General features: G+C 37.5%; 2 protein-coding genes across 2 annotated transcripts; both read right to left on the bottom strand.

The window, feature by feature from the left end:
• Window positions 1-75: 75 nt before the first annotated feature.
• Window positions 76-6,079, bottom strand: LOC145786701 (E3 SUMO-protein ligase NSE2-like). The gene is made up of 6 exons (XM_082598419.1): window positions 5,011-6,079; window positions 3,068-3,216; window positions 2,583-2,694; window positions 2,383-2,489; window positions 1,484-1,590; window positions 76-737 (listed from the first exon to the last, which is right to left on the bottom strand). Exons 1-6 carry the CDS (start codon window positions 5,141-5,143, stop codon window positions 629-631), a joined length of 717 nt encoding a protein of 238 aa, XP_082454545.1. The 5' UTR covers window positions 5,144-6,079; the 3' UTR covers window positions 76-628.
• A 3,349-nt stretch (window positions 6,080-9,428) lies between these two features.
• Window positions 9,429-17,343, bottom strand: LOC145786430 (uncharacterized). The gene is made up of 7 exons (XM_082598084.1): window positions 16,967-17,343; window positions 16,124-16,238; window positions 15,327-15,555; window positions 12,701-14,068; window positions 12,264-12,434; window positions 11,957-12,109; window positions 9,429-11,798 (listed from the first exon to the last, which is right to left on the bottom strand). The coding sequence occupies exons 1-7, from the start codon at window positions 17,215-17,217 to the stop codon at window positions 11,422-11,424; spliced, it is 2,664 nt and encodes an 887-aa protein (XP_082454210.1). The 5' UTR covers window positions 17,218-17,343; the 3' UTR covers window positions 9,429-11,421.
• Window positions 17,344-18,560: the final 1,217 nt, after the last annotated feature.

Here is an 18,560-nt window from a genome sequence, read left to right as displayed (position 1 = left end):
GCAAGTGACTTAAAGCGCTAACCACTCGCGCTAACGCGCTAGCAACGCGCTAACCACTCGGCCACTGCTGCCTAATGTCTATGTTTTGCTTCCTCCCAGTTATGAATGTCAGTTAACACTATCTGATTTGTAAAGGGCGGGGAAACAACGCATTCTGCGATTGATACAGCGTTCTATAAAAACAAGCATTATTATTACGTTGGAATCGCATACTGGCTGCTACGGCATACGCGTGGTACAAGCATACAAATGATAGCTGTTCTCACAAACACGAGCATTTGCCGTATTTATCTGATCAGAAGCCGCAGTAAACAACTAAAGAAAAAACGCAAGCTGGACGGTATTTCATTAATTTGATAACTCCGGGCTGGGTTCATGAGTAGAATCTAATACTAAGACATCGAATAAATAATTAGCATTGTACCAGTGCTAACCGTCCGAAAAATGAATTATCTGCTATTCGATTTTTTTTCTTAGAATAAATGCCGCCTTGGATTAGAGATTGCACGAAACAAGAAAAAAACAGTAATGGCGGCTTCTATTCGAATAAATACGGCAGTATAAAGCAAGACTGCGTTGCTGTGAGAAACATTGTACACACAAAACTGAAAGATTGGGGTTTAGAAGTTCAGTTATTTTGACTAGCTGCTTTTCGTCGCTTCAGCGCTGCTTTCATGGCTGTGTTGGAATCCAGATTTTCGGCCAAGATGGAATTGGTGCACCCAGGATAAGGACATCTGGAATATGATAAAGAAAACATTAAAAAAATGGAATGAAGAGTCGTAAGAATAAAAGTATCAAAACATATTAAAGCAGACATGTTCAATGAAGGTTTAGAGAATCGAATTGCTTCTCATAATTACCCGTAATCGCAATATTTCAATGAAAGTACACTAAAACTGTTAGAGTCGAAAATCACGTTTCAGATATTACAAAGTAGTTCGTTTTCTGCAAACTAAATTGGCGATTGAAGTTTTAGGACTGAAAGCCTACGCATTTACTACCCGAGCTTGTCGGTGTTACTTCTGAGTGCACTCAGTGCTGAGTGGTTACTAGAAAGCAACATAATTTCCAGCGAACAATTCGGTTTCATGTAGCCTATATCGTCAACCTAATAAAATAACTGCCTAAGTCATTTTTTTGCAAAAATGAAATATTTATTCGAAAATGATTGGAAACGCAGAGCGGTTGTTTTGACAAGGTCGCTTTTTCAGATTGTTCACTACAGAGTATAGCATGCTCAAAAAATTAAACTGCCTAACTCTATGTCATGAGATGGACATAGGCAATTTAATTTCTTGCCTACGGTCTTAGTTATCTGCATAGTCAATGTGTAATATATATTATACATTGACAATGCAAATAACTAGGATCGTCTGTAAATGGCTCACTGGCTTGGCGAAACATAAATCATCACTCATTCATCAGTCTAAGTAACATATCAAGTATTCATGCTACATTTCAAGCAGGGGATAAGACTTACTTGGCTGGTTTACGACGTTTTTTGCATTGCTGAATATGTGCCATTATTGCGTCTTTTTCAAAGGAGTGTCCACACACTTTATCTTTCACAGGCTCACCCATATCACTCTGAAAAATAATAACAATTCTGAAGATGAAACGTCTTTATGCTGCTGCATTTTAGCCTCAGCATACTTTTGTCGATACATCTGTAAAAACGACGAGCTTGCAAAGTATTTAATTTCCAATCATCCAGACAAAACGAACAATAACCAATTTATTGCTGTATGATTACGTTTTGACAATACACAACAAATATTAAAAGAAAACAATGCGCCAGGGCCAAAATATATTATTTCCCGAGTTAACAAAAGTTTTTATTCCGATGTAGGTTTCTTAGGTTTAAAACTGAGACATTAAAGCATAGCGATGCAATTTGAATACATTGTCAAAAACATTTAAAAAAAATGATTTGATTGCGAGAATCTTTAACCTTGGACTGAGAAAGCTTTTTTTGCAAGCTAAAACCTGGCAGTGTCAGTAGTATATACTTGAAGAAGCTAAAGGTGACCAAGAATGACAGAGTGAATTTCCGCTTGTTGTTGAAGTGATGTTGCTTGTGAATTATTCCATCCATCAGTTGACACTGAATAAAGAGTAGTCCCTGGAATGCGTTGCTCAAGCGCACACCCCGAGAGTCGAACCAGCACTGCTTGATCTTGCGATTTCGCTCATAAAGTCGGGCGCTTAACCGACTAAGCTACCGGGGCAGACAAAATGAACGTACAGTACTACAAAATCGAAGCAATGTTTTTGTACTTCAACAGAGCAATTGATGCTACCTTGAGTTTGCAATACAATTACAGGCATCAGCCCAACATTGCCAACAACCACATGAAAAGCTTGATTTGCATAACTTACTTGAGTTATTGGACACTTAAATGATGACTGAGTCTGAGTCATTTCCATGTCACCATTGGCGCTGGCGCTTCCTCCAGGGGTCTCTGACGTTGTGCGCAAAGAGATATCTGTTATCACAGACATATCAGAGTTACACCAGCGTTTCAACTTTCAAAGTGCAAGATAAACAATCTTTTAAAACCTATTGTAAAGTGTCATACCACTGTCGAATTCTTTCATTTGATCGACAAATGCAACCATAAATTCGTGATCCCAAATATTTTTTTCGTCTACTGCTTTATCTTCTTCCGTCTGAAGATCACGCTGAAGTACCTGGATAATAAGTTTCAGAAAAATAAAATATTGCAATTATTTTAAAACCATTGAACAAATTCAGCTTCAGCCAAGCACCACAAACTCCAAAAGATATAAACAACAGTTACTTGAACAGAATTGTAATCTGTGTTTGGTATAGATGACGAACACTCACCAAAAGCATTGCAACCAAAATGCAAAATCAAGTAGTTTCTTCTAACATAAAACACAAACAAAGTACAATCTAACAAGACAACAACCTCTTTGCAAGAGTCAAACAACCAATCAATGTTTAACAAATATGACATTTAATCAAAAAATGCAGATTGAATATCGCGTTTGTGTGTTTTGTGTAAATTTTAAACGATGAAGAGGTGGTTTGCCTACTTGCCTCCACCACATCCGTGGAGTCGTCCAAATCTCCACTTTTCCATTGAGTCTTCAATTTATTGACAGACGTTGTAAAGGCTTTAACTCTCTGCTCTGCTTTAACAAGCTCAACGATGCAATCTTGCAAATCTTTAATACCGGGATTTTCAACTGAAAGAACAAATATATTGGTAACCCTAACCGAAAATAACAAACACTGAATGTCCTCCAATCACATAAAAAAGGTCAATCATTTGCACACAAATCATTAAATTATTTTTGTTGTCAATACATCGGTCTAGGTGTAAGGTAACCATCCTCAAGAAGTTACCAGGGTGGCTAAATGATTTATTCTTTCATTTGTTGATGTAGTTTAAATGTACTTAAACATCACAACTTTGGGGAAGGCGTTTGCTCAGCAGAGGGCTACCACAGGCTGAATAGTGAATATGATGAAACATCACATAAAGAACTTATCAATTCAAGAAATACAGATGAGAAATTATGCATTGCACCGAGACTGTTGAGGTTGTTAAATTTAATTTAAGAACTTTCAGTGATTTGATTGTTGAAGAAAACATCAGAAACCTTGCTGCTGCCAAACCAGATATGCACAATGCCTATCCTGGAAATCAAATAATATTAACCCGCAGTGCCCAAAAAAAACTCAAAATTTCTGAATGTTTTGTCAAAAAGGCGTGGTACAACCTACACAGAATATTTAGTGGTAAAATTTGTTGCATGTATGCAACATAGGGCGCTACAGGGTTAAGGTTCTAAACGTTTTGTTAAACAGTATTCTCAAAGCAATGATATTTTCTGTAATTGTTTAATGGCCCTTTGTTGCAGTTAAAAAATAATACATTTTTGTAGAAGTTAGTAAAAATCAATTGAAAACTTTGTTAACATTTGGATTTTTGAACCAGCAAAAAAATGTAATAAACAAACAAAACAAGAAAAAAATAGCTAGTCATAATCGTTCAACACAGACATTGATAAAAATTTGAATAGTTATATACAGAATGAGTACAAAATTGAATTTATTTGTGGCCTGACAGCTGACATCAGTATATTTATCGGAGCACATCGTTAGGTGCCTGCTAATTAGGTGCGCACTCCGGCAAAATATTTAGGTGCGGCGCTCGATCATTTAGATACTATTCCCACTAAAGTCTATTTCATTTGGTGCTGGATAGAAATACTGCAGACAGTGGTGTACGCCTGTACGCAGGATATTTTCAAAGAGGGAGGGGGCATTCAAAATGTTTTTTGAACTAAAATGAAAAAAAAAATTAAAAATGCCCATTTACTAATTTTAACCAGCAATTATTAGCAGCAACAATATTATACAACACTCTTTACGTCTCGCATATAATGATAATTAGCTTATTCAACCCAATGAACTACACTTATTGAGGGTACGTTCAGTGGCATACATAGGATTTTGTTATTGGGGAGGGGGGCATTCGATATAATTTGACATTTTTGATCAAGAGTAGCCTAATGCTACTTTATAGTCTGCGTATGTAACTGTATTTACGCATTGAGCTGTTATTTATGTAAAAATAAAAGGCATGATAGGGCAATGTCATTAAATTTAATTAAAACGTAAATTGAATTTCTCTGTGAAAATTAAAGTACTAATAGATATCTTGTATGTCTGTGGTACAACAAAGTAAACTCTCTGCCAAAGCTTAAATATGGAATTCATTTTATAAAGCCAGGTACTTTAAACAAAAATTATCACACTTTGAACATACTGTTTAAAAACAAAAAGGTTCCCACAGGGCCGCATAATCATTAATCAAGGATTTCTGATAAGTGATTATGAATGTCATTTGATACACCGAATAGCGCCTAAATGGCCGGCAGGCACCTAACTGCACCTATTTGACGTGGACCCATATTGATACAGTGGTTTGTAGATATATAGTATACAACATAAAATACAGTAGTGTAACATACCTTTACTGCCAGCTAGTTCCATGGCAACATCTGTGACTTCTTGACGACCAGTTTGAATATAATCTGACATTTTTTTTATATTATTCAATGCACCATCTAGCAAACGCTCACTTGTGGTTCCTTCATTACTCATTTTTTAAATTTATATAGCTTATAATATACGTTCAAGGCTAAAGTAATTTTGGGTCTTACAGGTGTTAAATGTCCAACTACTTTACAGCACTAAAAAGGTTGCCTTCCAGATTAGTATTGCATAAAACCCACAAGAAACTTAATTTTAGTTAGCTATTGATCTACGGATAGAAATTAGAAATAGACGGATAGAAATTGCAAGAACTACATTTAAAAAAATTAAAAATATTTTAACCAATCAACGTTTAAATTTATCAACTCGTCTCAGGATCTTAAAATGCTATATCTGGTCGACCCTATTATACAATTCTGAAACTTGGACAATGTCACAAAAAATGGAGAAACGGATCGATGCTTTCGAGCTCTGGACATACAGGCAAATATTAAAAATTTCATGGAAACAAAAGATCACTCACGATGAAGTACTCTCCAAATTCAATTCAAGCAAAATGCTCTTACAAACAGTCAAAAGAAGAAAATTGAAGTATTTCGGACACACAATAAGGCAAAATTCATTACAAAGATCATTAATAGAAGGGAAGATAAACGGTAAAAGAAGTAAAGGCAGACCAAGAATGATTTGGACAACAAACATCTCAAAATGGACAAAATTAACTTATGAATGTGCAGTACGCACAGCTCATGGTCGAGAACAATGGCGCATTGTATCCAACCCTCCATACAAGGAAGGAACAAAATGATGATGATGATTGATCTACACATACAGCCTAGAATAAAAAGCAGCTATTCCATATCCCATCGCCATCATACCTGAAATTAGATCAATTAGGAATCTTTTATAATCAGAATGAGAAATCTTATTTGAAAGCTTAATCCAGGCAATTTTACACACTGTGTGGGCCTATAGCCTACTTGTAAAGAACTTGAATTACTGACACAGGCTCAATCACCAACATTGACAGTGTCTGAGCTTGTAAAGTATTGTTGGCTGTAAATGATTTCATTTACTTGATGACGATAAATACTAGAGATTTGACCTTGAATTGAGCAATTACGAAGTGGCTATCTTTGTGGTGCTGGTTGCCATGGTTGTGATCAAAAAGCTTTTGTTTCTTCATACGTGCTTTCCGAGTTAGAGTTAAAGTTAAGATTTGCTCTCTGCCCAAGACTTCAAAACTTCCCAAATTACAAGTTTCTGTCTTCATCAGCTTTGAAGTTTTCTCAAATTAGGGCATAGTTCCTAATTTGGTAACACTAGTTCCGCAAACCTAGCCAGGTCCAACAATCTTGTTGCTATTTCGGCACTCACAAATTTGGGTGTTTAAGAAACTGTGATATTAGCGCAGAATATGTTTGTGTTGTTTTGAGACACTTAATTTCTTGAGAAATGTTTAGGCAGTGGCTATTTGACCGGCGCCGGTCTTTGAATCTGAAACACTATTTGACCGGTCATGACGTCACTATACAGTCACTTTTTTTCTTTTTCTCTTTCAAAGCAAAAGACGAGAAGCGTATATAAGTTCTAAATCCAACCATCCCACTCAACTCGTAACGTGGCGCATGCGATACGTCGCCGCCTCCGACTCTAGAGGGACTGAGTTCGATACTACCCGGAAGCGTTCTTTTTTTTTATTTATTTTTTTTTAACTAAATTTTGACACGAAGTGCATTTTTGTAGTCAGTTTTTAATTATTTTTTATGTCTTTTCAAATGTGAGTAATAAAGTTGGAGTTTTTTTAATTTGCTGGAATTTGAGAATTTCTCTGGGTAATTTTCCGATTGTGGCCGTGCTAACTACTGATACGGTATATAGCCTACATAATTTTTCAATTCAGGCACGTTTTAAACTTTTCAAGGTTTTGCCACGTCTTCCCGTTCATTAACGTGCTGGGAGGTCTATATGTATCAATTTTTGTAGTTAGTATCTTTTTCGTCCCGGACGCGTTAATGACGAAAAATAAAATGATTGATTGATGTGACCGTGTTTGCCGAACGAAGCAATACATTTTTGCTCTCAACAAAACGCACTTTGGGTCAAAATTTAGTTAAAAAAAAAAGAACGCTTCTGGGTAGTATCGAACTCAGTCCCTCTAGAATAGGAAGCGGCGACGTACCACACGCGCCACATAACGAGTTGAATAAATGGTTGGATTCAGAACTTATATGCGCGCTTCTCATCTTTTGCTTTGAAAGAGAAAAAGAAAAAAAGTGACTGGACAATGACGTAATGACGGTCAAATAGTGTTTCAGATTCAAAGACCGGCGCCGGTCAAATAGCCACTGCCAAATGTTTATGTACGGTACAGTTGTAGCCCAACCTATTCCTGTATGATTTGCGTGGTTCACCAATTTTGAAATACTTTCACCGTTTGTGAAGGCATTTCCATTTTCAGTACTGTAGTTCAGGGCCGGATTTAGCTGATGGGGGGCCCGGGGCACTTTTAGATCGGGGGGCCCCCATGCAAAAAATTTTTTCAAGCCTACGGCGCGAAAAACCATCTCTACGTCTACAGTAGCACCAGTCCAGTACTGTACAGCATTTTGCAGAAACTTTAAAGGCCAAAAGGAAAAAAAATAGGCTGTGGCTATTCTTACAACATATTGTAAAAATAGCCTCAGAGGCTATTCTTACAAGCACCACTCAAGCATTACGTTTGACATCAATATGCGCTCATGCGTGATCTGGAACTGGTATACAAGTCGCGACCCTGGTTAAAAAGGCGATGACGTCACACAGGAGGAATCCACCATAAAATGGTGGAAAAGTGGGGTGAAATTAGTCAACCATGACAAAAAAAAGCGTGCAAGTGTCCGCTTTTACCTAATAGCTATGTAACACAAGCCCGAAAAACACCACATATCTCCTTAGAAAAGAATTAAACTTGACCAAGTTTAACTATTTATCCGAAGAATAGCCTACTTCTAAAGATACCAGCATTTAATCAATAATATATCTTTGTCGTTTCTGCTTCGATTTTTACAATTGAACCATTGCTGGAAAGCGCAAGCTATCGTTTATCCAAATGAAGGTCAGCCAGACTCTAAAAGTTAAAAATATTTCTTAGGTAAAGAGTTGAACTTGACCGACTTTAACCATTTATCCCAAAAATACTTGTAAAGATACCAGCATTTAATAAACGCTAATCTAAAGAACATATCTCTGTCTATTGACAAGCAAAAGTTGAGGTTGATAGCTTTTTCACAAAGCGAGCAACCGGGCTTCAAACACAAGCAAATAGCGCCCGATGACTCGTTGCATTTCCGAATCGAAGCAAGTATACAAGTCTCCCCGGTCTGCGATCATTATATGTCTTTATTAAATTAGTTGTAAGTTGCTTGTTTCTGCTTCGATTTTAACAATTGAACCATTGCTGGAAAGCACAAGCTATCGTCTATCCAAATTAAGGTCAGCCAGACTCTAAAAGTTAAAAATATTTCTTAGGTAAAGAGTTGAACTTGACCGACTTTAACCATTTATCCCACAAATATTTTTAAAGATAACAGCATTTAATAAACGCTAATCTAAACAACATATCTCTGTCTATTGACAAGCAAAAGTTGAGGTTGATAGCTTTTTCACAAAGCGAGCAACCGGGCTTCAAACACAAGCAAATAGCGCCAGATGACTCGTTGCATTTCCGAAAAGCTAGGCTATTTACAAAAAGTGAATACCGCACATGTTAAACAAAAACTGTACATATTTTGAGCACAGCACAGTAACTGTTAGGCCAGATCATCACCCATGTGTCCCTCCTCTCCTTGCCTAGATGAGACCTGCCATTTGTCCTCGCAACCCTTTTTGTTTCCCGACCAAACTGAGAAGTTTAGAGTTTCGTTATTTGTTGGATGCAAATAGACGCATGCTTACATTTTTGACCACCTTAAAACACTAAACCAGTTTCTGCTCGACATAGCCTACAGTGTTCAATTTTTGTCCCAGGAATCAACTCTTCAAGCAATACTTTCCCTACTTTGTGTGCACTAACATCCTAATTTATATGCCATTGTTAACAATTGCGATATTCGTGAATTCATTTGAGGCTTTGGGTACCGGAATTAATATACTTATTTGAACTAGCAAATTCAATCCACAACACTTTCCACTAGGCTGTTACTTAACACTAAGCACGCATATGCGCTGCGATTTGTGGCCGTGTTAGCAACTGAAAAAAAGCCTTGGTGTGAAGATCACTGAATTGTTCAAAATGTGAGCTCAGTAGCCTATTACTGTGCTTGCAACTGCATGGTGCTATCAACGTGCAAAACAACTCGGCTCCAGGTCCCCTGCGGTCACAGACACGCATATTATCCCTGAATAGGGGGGTATCGCGTTTGCCATTCGCTCATTGTCGCCTGGTTTGATTGCAAACAAGTCTGTTCTATGTAGTTGCTTTCCTCATTGCGTCTAGTATGTCAGCACAATTGCTTTATCATCGCGAACGCCATTGTCACTTTTCCTCATCCACCTTTCCCAGGCTTGTTCGCGATGAAAGGCACAGAGTAACACGTAGCAATCTGCGGAACAAGAAGTCGTGGGCACTGAGTGGTAAAGTACAGTAGCAACTTAACAGTGACGACACAAATGCATGAGCAATGGAGACAGCACACAAGCAACGAAAATGTTAATGCAATTCACTAACTTGAAAAAACGCTTTCGATGGCCTTGATTTCCGCCTCACATGTATCGGTCATGAAAAACGAAGGGTTCCAGTTTTCTGACCACCCTTTTACAACAGAAAGTGCTTCTGCTATGTCCGAAGCTTGTTCATTTTGGATAATAAAAGTAGCAACAACCTGGTAACCAACATTCGTTCTGACGCAAAGAAAAAATAGAGGAAGGGAATACTTGGACGTCTTGTAAGTTGCATCCAAGAGGCAAATGCCTTGGCCGCAACGATGCAACAATCGTATTATCTTCATCTACGATGAGTTACAATCAACTAAATTTTCATCTTATGATAGTAGCCTACAGAAATAATATACGGTACTGTACGTAACATTGAAAACCACCAAGCCTACTACGTGAATATGGTAAAAAATAAATTGTCTCAAAAAGATTGGTTGTGACCCAAACCCTGCCTTTGGTTACCGCTGGACATGTCACTTGGTCCAATCAATAACACCACATAGGCGTATGGATTTGGCACACTAGATGGAAAAAATACAAAAGAGGTCAGTGAAGTAGGCTAGGCTACTTTGAATCAACAAAGCTTTTACACCTGAAAACTGAGTGTCTTTAAGAAACGAGATGAAAAGTTGATGAAACAGAACACATTTACATATGTTTATAGCATTTTTTGCAGTTAGTAAACCGTTTCCTCTTTTATGATGCCTATCCTCCACTTTGGTGAAAACACTGTGCTTTGCAGAAACCTTTTCAGAATCTTTGTCAACAAAGAAAAGGCTTATTATTGTAGTATGAATATCAACACTTAGTACACTAGTGAATTACAATGACAGGATGTTAAAAATCAACATTAACATGGCACCGTATGCTCGTTTCTGAACAACAACAAGCTTCGTTCCTGCTTTTGCTTCGTACTCTTCAATGGATCTCATGGCATCTTCAACTGAAGCCAACCACTTTCAACAATAAACAATTGATTTTTTACTGTTATAAACTTATGGATCTTCATCACCCATTTTTTGCCATAAGAAATCAAAGCATTTATGCCATAGCCTAAGATTACAGTGAAGAAATGTAAATACTACACACATGCAACAAATCTGGATTTAGCGAGTATAAGGTAGCTGATAGTTTGAAGCTCCAGTTTTTCTTCTTTCCTTCTACTATAAGTACTTCACCACATTTAGGTTTGTTTTATTCTGATGACAGCTCCTGATGAGTCAGTCAAAAAAAAAAACTGCAGCTTCGAGCTACCTTTTACTTGCTATTTTCAAGTTCTGTACCACCATTTGCTATGAAAGAGTTCAACATACGTATACTAATTGTGTTAAGTTGGAAACAGTAAAATAGTTGAATATTAATGAACTGTTGAAGGTCTTGTTGGACCGTAGTATATTGCAGCAACTACATTACAAACCTGTACTAGTCCATGACTTTCAGCTAGCTCTCCCAAAGAATGTTAAATGTCCTAAATGCATCAGAACTTTTAATGCCAGGATTGGACTCATTAGTCATTCAAGAACACATCGTTAGCGTTTTATGTGAGGACCATTGAAGAAACGATTTTTATCAAATGTTACAAGTTTCAAGCATAACGCGTCAAGGCCAATAAGTCTTTTCGTAGTTCACGGTTTACATAACCTTGGTTTAATTGACAAAGCGAGATTGCAGTATCACCTGAACATTCACTGTCACTTCTCCATAAGGTTGCATTTCCTGCAGAACCAAGACTTCGTTTTTGGCGGCATTGTTCTACCAAGACATCTCAGATGGTGCCAATCCAGACACGAGTCGCACATGATGCTGTCGCCTGCATCAAGATCTAAATAACAGGAGATGCACAACCAGCGGCCTTTATTTCGCAAAGTGGTCAGTAGGTTCTCCATCAACGTCCAACCGTCAAAAGAAAAATGTCTTCGCACAGAAGCAATGGCAATGTTTTCATCTAAACACTTCATTGGAATTCTTTCGGGCAACGTTTCAATTTCATTTTCTTCGATCAGTCGATCGCTGAATGGACGCAAGACCTCTTCTACTACCTCAGAATCGACAAACCAACTGAGTATTGCTGAAAAATATGACCATGGGTGACTTTGTTTGATGTAGCCTACGTACGCTTTGACGTAGCCTATCGGCTAGGCAGACCCACAGAAGTCAAAGTGTAGTTTTTTAAACTAACGTAGGCTATAACAAAAATGAAGTCACACAAACATAAATGCAACAAACCTGCTTCTTTCTGAAAAGACGACTTCAGTCTGAATGGAATTGGTCCGCTCTTTTTTTGTCTCTTGCGTGGTAACCCAATGACTGTCAATCCAGCTCCTTTTGGCCTGCCACGTTTCATCATCTTCGGTGGAAATTTAATTGATCCTGCATCATCTGTTAATAAACACAACGAGAATCGAATATAGGCTACAACGTAGAAAACATCACTATTTCAACGTTTTTATTAAAAAATTAATAAACATAATGCATTATGCAATGCAAGAAAAAACAACTAATCAGAAATGAATGTTTCAGAAACAGCACATACTTGTAAAAGACTGAATAGAACTGGACGGTGTCTGCATCATAATCGCACTGGTATCAACGGTCGACAAGACGTCACCGGGTGTGTGCTGTGAACTACTACTTGAGACTGTAGGAAGTGCAATTCCAGGATCATTGCTGGAAGATGTTGCAGCAGCACTTCCAGTATCAGTGCCTGAAAAGGATCATGCAGTTGTTCACAAAAGCAGAATTACTGAGCATCTGCAACCTTGTATAATCGTAAATTAGTGCGCAACTGCGCATGCAGTACATATTAGCCCACATATTGGATAGCTCAACGCCATAAAAATCATTGCTCAAAAAAAAATTGACTGCAAAATCACGACGCAAGTTGCAGTAACTAACCCATATCTCTTCAGATATTTGAAAAAATAGGCTAGTTTTTCTGATTTAGTAAATAGTGCTAGCATATAGGCCTACCTTTCTGAGTTTGACCCAAAAAGTTCACAACTTGGAATTTCTTTCCTTCCTGCAAGAACTCTGCAATTTGTCGTAAATTATCCAGGTTGTATTGGAATTCATCCATTCCTTGTTCAGATATCATTAACGCAATCTTCTGGGAAATATCTTGAACACGGCGATACTTTTGCTGTTCTGATAAAACACATCTTCTTTGAGGCTTGTTAAGAATCTCAACAGCTGGTAATGTGGATGCAGGACCGTTGTCCAGTGAGTTTCTTGTCAGGCGATGGGATTTAAGAAAATATTGCATTGTCCACCGTTCTGAACAAAGATTGGGATTGTACTCTGACATATGGAGCTGCCTTCTAACTGCCAAGACATGCCTACAAGGTAGCAGCATTGATGATGTGAATCCACAAGGACATGCTGTTGTTGTGACTGCCAATTCCCCATGGACACGAGATTTTACTATGGCAGAATCATTCAAAATCTCTGACATGACAACCTTTTCCGCTAACTTGAATTGTTGTTGCACATGAATATATGCAAATGGTGTCAGTAGCTGTTGGTATTGTCTCTCCGCCACACTTGAAATCGCATCAATTGGAACCTTAAGGAAAGCATTTGACGCTTTGTGGTCACGTTCGGTGGAAAGAGATTGGATACATGCCATCAGATCTTTAAAAAACATGGTCATTCCTGAGTATCTTGTTATGACACTTTTCAACTTTCCATTGATGGATTCCAGTCGATTATTAGTTCTGTTCAAAAAATTAGCTTTTAAGTTGCTCAGTCCATCCACCCATTGATGTCGAATAGCATGCCAGTTATCGTTATAATATGTTGTGACAGCAATTGGGACTGTGTCAACGAATTGGTTATACAGTAAATTATAAGCTGACTCATTTTTGGCATTTGCCAGTTTTCCTAAAATTTCCAGTGATACCTGCCTTTGGGCTGAAGAAATGCCTAATTTTTCCATGGAAACTTCTCTACGAAAAGTGCGAAGGGTATGAAAATAGCAAATTAAAATTTCTGCAGTAGGCAGCATTTTCATCATGGCATCCCGCTCTGTCATGTCTTTGTCAGCCATTACAACCTCCACTTTATCCCAAGCTGGATTGTGGAGTTTAAACTGAGTTAACAGCTTGCTGATGGTCAGTTTGTCTTCAGTGGCTACAAGCCACAGACACACAATTTCACTCTGACCTAAGCCATCAACATTCAGCATCACATATAATGGCATTCTCAAGTCATTAAGTTTGTAGGTTGCATCAATCAGCAGCATTTCAGGATATGCCGCAAAGGTTTCCCGCATGTCTTTCGTTTGAAAGTATATCGCCTGCAATTGTTTGTCATCATCTGCAAACACATCTACTGCAGCACCTAAAATGAAAATAAACTGAGGATTAGTATACCCTACAAAGCAAGAATCTTGACAATCCTGGGCCAGACTAAAATAGCGCAAAACAATTAGGCCTATTAGGCACTCCATCAGATTTAAAAGCAAAAACATCAACTTTTAGTGAAATTTGTTTTCTATTCTATGTTATTTTAATTATTGGCCAGAGGAAGGATGTTTAGGCCTTTGGTAATATTTACATCATATAATCAATGTTCCAACTGAGCGGTTGTATACCACTCTCACCCCATTCTCTAAAAGATGCCACATTGCAATGCTTAGGGTCCGTTAAAAGGATCCATTAGGAGTAAACTTTTACGTAGATTTCAAATTTAGCAATGTTTTCTATTTCTATCCACTCAAAGTAGAATTGTTTCAAGATATTGAAGACCTTTGATTGAATTCCTTGATCCCGCTTTCAATCTTACAATCCCCATAGCGCCTTATGTTGCAACAAAAATCTTTGGAGCATGAGTTTGGGAAAGTAGAATGAATTCTTATGAAGAAAATGAAGCAAAAAATACTCTCAATTGACCCTTTATAGCTCAATGTTGCAAATTTTCCACACGTTGTAGGGTACTGCTAATATTCTGTGTTGGTTATACTAGACAAACGTTTTCTGAATAGAAAAACGTCTGAAAATTAGATATTTTTCTTGTGTAGCCTACTATGATGTGCGTACTGGTAATCCGCAGTTTGCTGCAGTAGACAGAGTCTATTGACCGGTAAACCAGGCGGTCAACACTTTAAATTGAACTGGCAATGGTGAGATTGAACCCACGTCATCGAAATAATTCATCTGCAGTCTAAACCATTACGGCAAGAGGTCAATCGCGAATTGCTTAATTGACATTATATCTGAAATGGTTCAAGAAGAATGCTCACAATATCATGTGACACTCAATCTGCAGCAGCGACCTGTAGATTGCAAATACGCCTACGGTGTTGACCAATGTTACAGGCAACCTGGTAGCCTATTCTTGCATTGCTGCAGTACTACAATGATGCAAAAAATTAGATTTTTCCAAGGTCATGACCCTGACCACAGCTTGCACACACACATCCGGCTCTAGGCCGGAGTCACATCACCTCCAGTACGGAGCCAGAATTTGACCGGAACCGGAGCTCATTCTATCTCTACTTATCATACTGCACATAGAAATTAGAAAGTCATCTCTACTATTTAGCATGAACATATCTTGTACTGTATAACAGACAAAAAAGTTTTGTCTGTCGACTAACCTTTTTCTTTGTTCATTTCATTAATAAGTTCATCATAGGTGTTTTCATACAAAGGTCTCTGTTTTGCGGCAATATTATGCAGATCTTTAAGAATAACTGTTTTTCCTGTAGAAGCTGCAATGTGCTTTTGTACCAACTTTTTATTTGCTTTGGTGGCAAGCATTTCTCCGATCACACTGCTTTCTGTTTCATTTAATCTTCGTTGTTTAGGCATCAAATTAAATGCATTCTGAAAAATAATTTATATGCACATAGTCAAGAAAATGACATATCTTTTGACAGGTGTCCAACCCACAGAGATGGGCAAGATCACCAGGTTTGGTGAATCGGCGGCTTGAATATGACCAGTTTCGCACAAACTGGTCATATTCAGCATGTGCGTAGTCATGCGCGCAAAGTGAAATGACCACTTTACGGTGTCTTACGATGAAGTCAAGATCAGAAAAACTGTCTTGCAACATTCTTAACGTGTTTTAGTACAGTAGCAAACAATATTTGAACTTCAAGTGTCATAATCAAAATGCAATTATACACGAAAAGTAATTTTTTGGATAAAGGGGGTTTTGGACGGAAATTTCAATTTTTTTTACTAGTGGTCTTAGAATGTACTGTTGTATCCTAAAACCTGGGTTAAAATTGAATTTGAAAAAAAAGCCGATTAACCCCCCCCCCCTAATGTTATTGCTCTTTTTTATCCTTCACATAATTTCTGATGAAAGCCTCCTTATCATATACAGGGCTAGTGTGACCATAGCTCAAAGGCTATGACTCTACTACAAAGGGTTATTTCCACTTACTTCATTGAAATCATGATTATGATCATTGACATTACTAATCTCAGTGATGCATAGCGCTTTTCCATCTGACGTTGCATTTACTTTGATTCCAAATGGACAACCTTTGATAAAAGTACTGAAAAACAACAAAGATGAGGTGACATAGGCCGTGTTGAATCACCCATAAGTACACCTAAATTAGCCATAACTCACGTTAAAGTAGCCTACCTGCAAGTCATGTCAAATTGCCCATAAGTTGCATCCAATTACCTATAAGCCCACCTGAATTACCCATAAAGTCACGTTGAATTACCACAAGTTCAGCCGAGCATTCTCATAAATCTAGTCGATTTACCCATAAGTGACGTCAAATTGCCAAAAAGCTGCGTTGAAGTACCCATAAGGCATGTCTTTATGGATAATTTCATGAGACTTACGGGTAATTCGACGAATTGTGCTGATGAGCAATTCGACGTAACATATGGGTAAATTGACAAAACTAATGGGTAATTCAATGCAACTTAGGAATAATTCTGGGCATGACAATTCAATGGAAATTACAATAGACAGCATGCGGGAATGGTTCAGCAGAATATATGCATTTTGCTAAGTTCTAAGCATTCATAAGGAATGTAGGCAATTTGCACTTATGCAAAACTCAATCTATTAGCAAAACTTATTACAATAGACAGCATGCGGGAATGGTTCAGCAGAATATATGCATTTTGCTAAGTTCTTAGCATTCATAAGGAATGTAGGCAATTTGCACTTATGCAAAACTCAATCTATTAGCAAAACTTATGCATATAGGCTACATGAGTAGCTCAACCTATGGGCACCAAGGACAAAACCATCATTACTTACCTTTGATTTGGTCTTTTTCCTTGACTACATGATTTGGGTGTTCTTCCTCCATGCACACAAGCATACTGTATTGTACGATACTTCAACTGTTCATTCCAGGTTTTTGTGGATGTAAGTGCTAGACGTCGTTTTGCGCGTTCAATTGTTATGGAATTTCTCACATAAACATTGACAAAGTTTTCTTTTTCCCATTGCTTAATAGCCGAAGAAAGTGTCTCAAAACTGTAATATAATGCTCCCTTCGTAATCATGATGACGATGGATTCATTGACGTGTAGTTTCGATCAGCAAAATCAGCAACTACCGCGGTTCACTCTACGATCAAGTGTGCAGCACAAGCCAATACGCATGCGCGCGAAATTACGTATGAGCGTCGTCGGATGAAACGCCTGAGCGCATTAAGGTCTTGCTCGAGTAAACAACGTCTTGCTTGAGTGGTGCTTGTAAGAATAGCTTCAGAGGCTAGTTTTACAATATGTTGTAAGAATAGCCACTTCGAAAAAAATAACACAAAATCACATTTTAACCACATAGGGGGGCCCTTCAAAAGTCGGGGGGCCCGGGGCAACTGCCCCCCCTAAATCCGGGCCTGCTGTAGTTAACCAACCACCAATGCAATACAGTGACTGATTGTGGAAATCTTTATTTTCAAACTTTGCAAGTACTCACAAAGACTCAAACGCCGACACAGGCTCTGCCATTGGGTGCAACCTAATTCGTCCCCTGACCACTTCGTCCCTCGATTTGCAATTTATTGAGGTGTTGCGACTGTGCCATATTTTAAATTGATTGTCCTGCTTTGGTACCATGCATGTTATAACGTCCGCGTTTTGCCGCTTCTACCTTTTTCTAGACCTCTGCTATGTTTGTCATAACTTATATTGCTTTTTCGTTGTGATGGTCAGAAATAAAAACAAACTGAACTGAGCACATTAGTCTAATTAGATAATAAAATAAAATTGCTAACTTGTTTTTTTTCCTTGAAGAAACTTATTTCTTTTCACCTGCATCATTTTAGCTTTTTGCACTTTGCGATAAAATAAAATTGCTAACTTGTATTTTTTTTTTTATCTTTATTATTGAACAAATTTCAAAAAGAAACTTGTTTCTTTTCACCTGCATCATTTTAGCTTTTTGTGCTTTGCGATAAAATAAAATTGCTCACTTGTATTTTTTTTTTTCCTTAAAGAAACTTGTTTTTTTCACCTGCATCATTTTAGCTTTTTGTGCTTTGCGATAAAATAAAATTGCTAACTTGTATTTTTTTTCCTTAAAGAAACTTATTTCTTTTCACCTGCATCATTTTAGCTTTTTGTGCTTTGCGATAAAATAAAATTGCTAGCTTGTATTTTTTTTCCTTAAAGAAACTTATTTCTTTTCACCTGCATCATTTTAGCTTTTTGTGCTTTGCGATAAAATAAAATTGACAACTTGTATTTTTTTTTTTTTATTAGGCAACAACAGAAATATAATTTTAAGTGTAAAGGTAGAATTAAAAAAAAAAATGCATTGAAAGGTGAAGCAGGAAGATTTTTTTTCTAACTTTATGTTGAAAAAAACAAACAAACATGAAATTGAGGTAAAAATGGAACAA

Source organism: Aplidium turbinatum, chromosome 17 (genome assembly GCF_918807975.1).
Source record: "Aplidium turbinatum chromosome 17, kaAplTurb1.1, whole genome shotgun sequence".
Classification (NCBI taxonomy): Eukaryota; Metazoa; Chordata; class Ascidiacea; order Aplousobranchia; family Polyclinidae; genus Aplidium; species Aplidium turbinatum.
The sequence above is the reverse complement of the archived record's forward strand: the minus strand, read 5'-3'. Positions and strand labels throughout refer to the sequence as shown.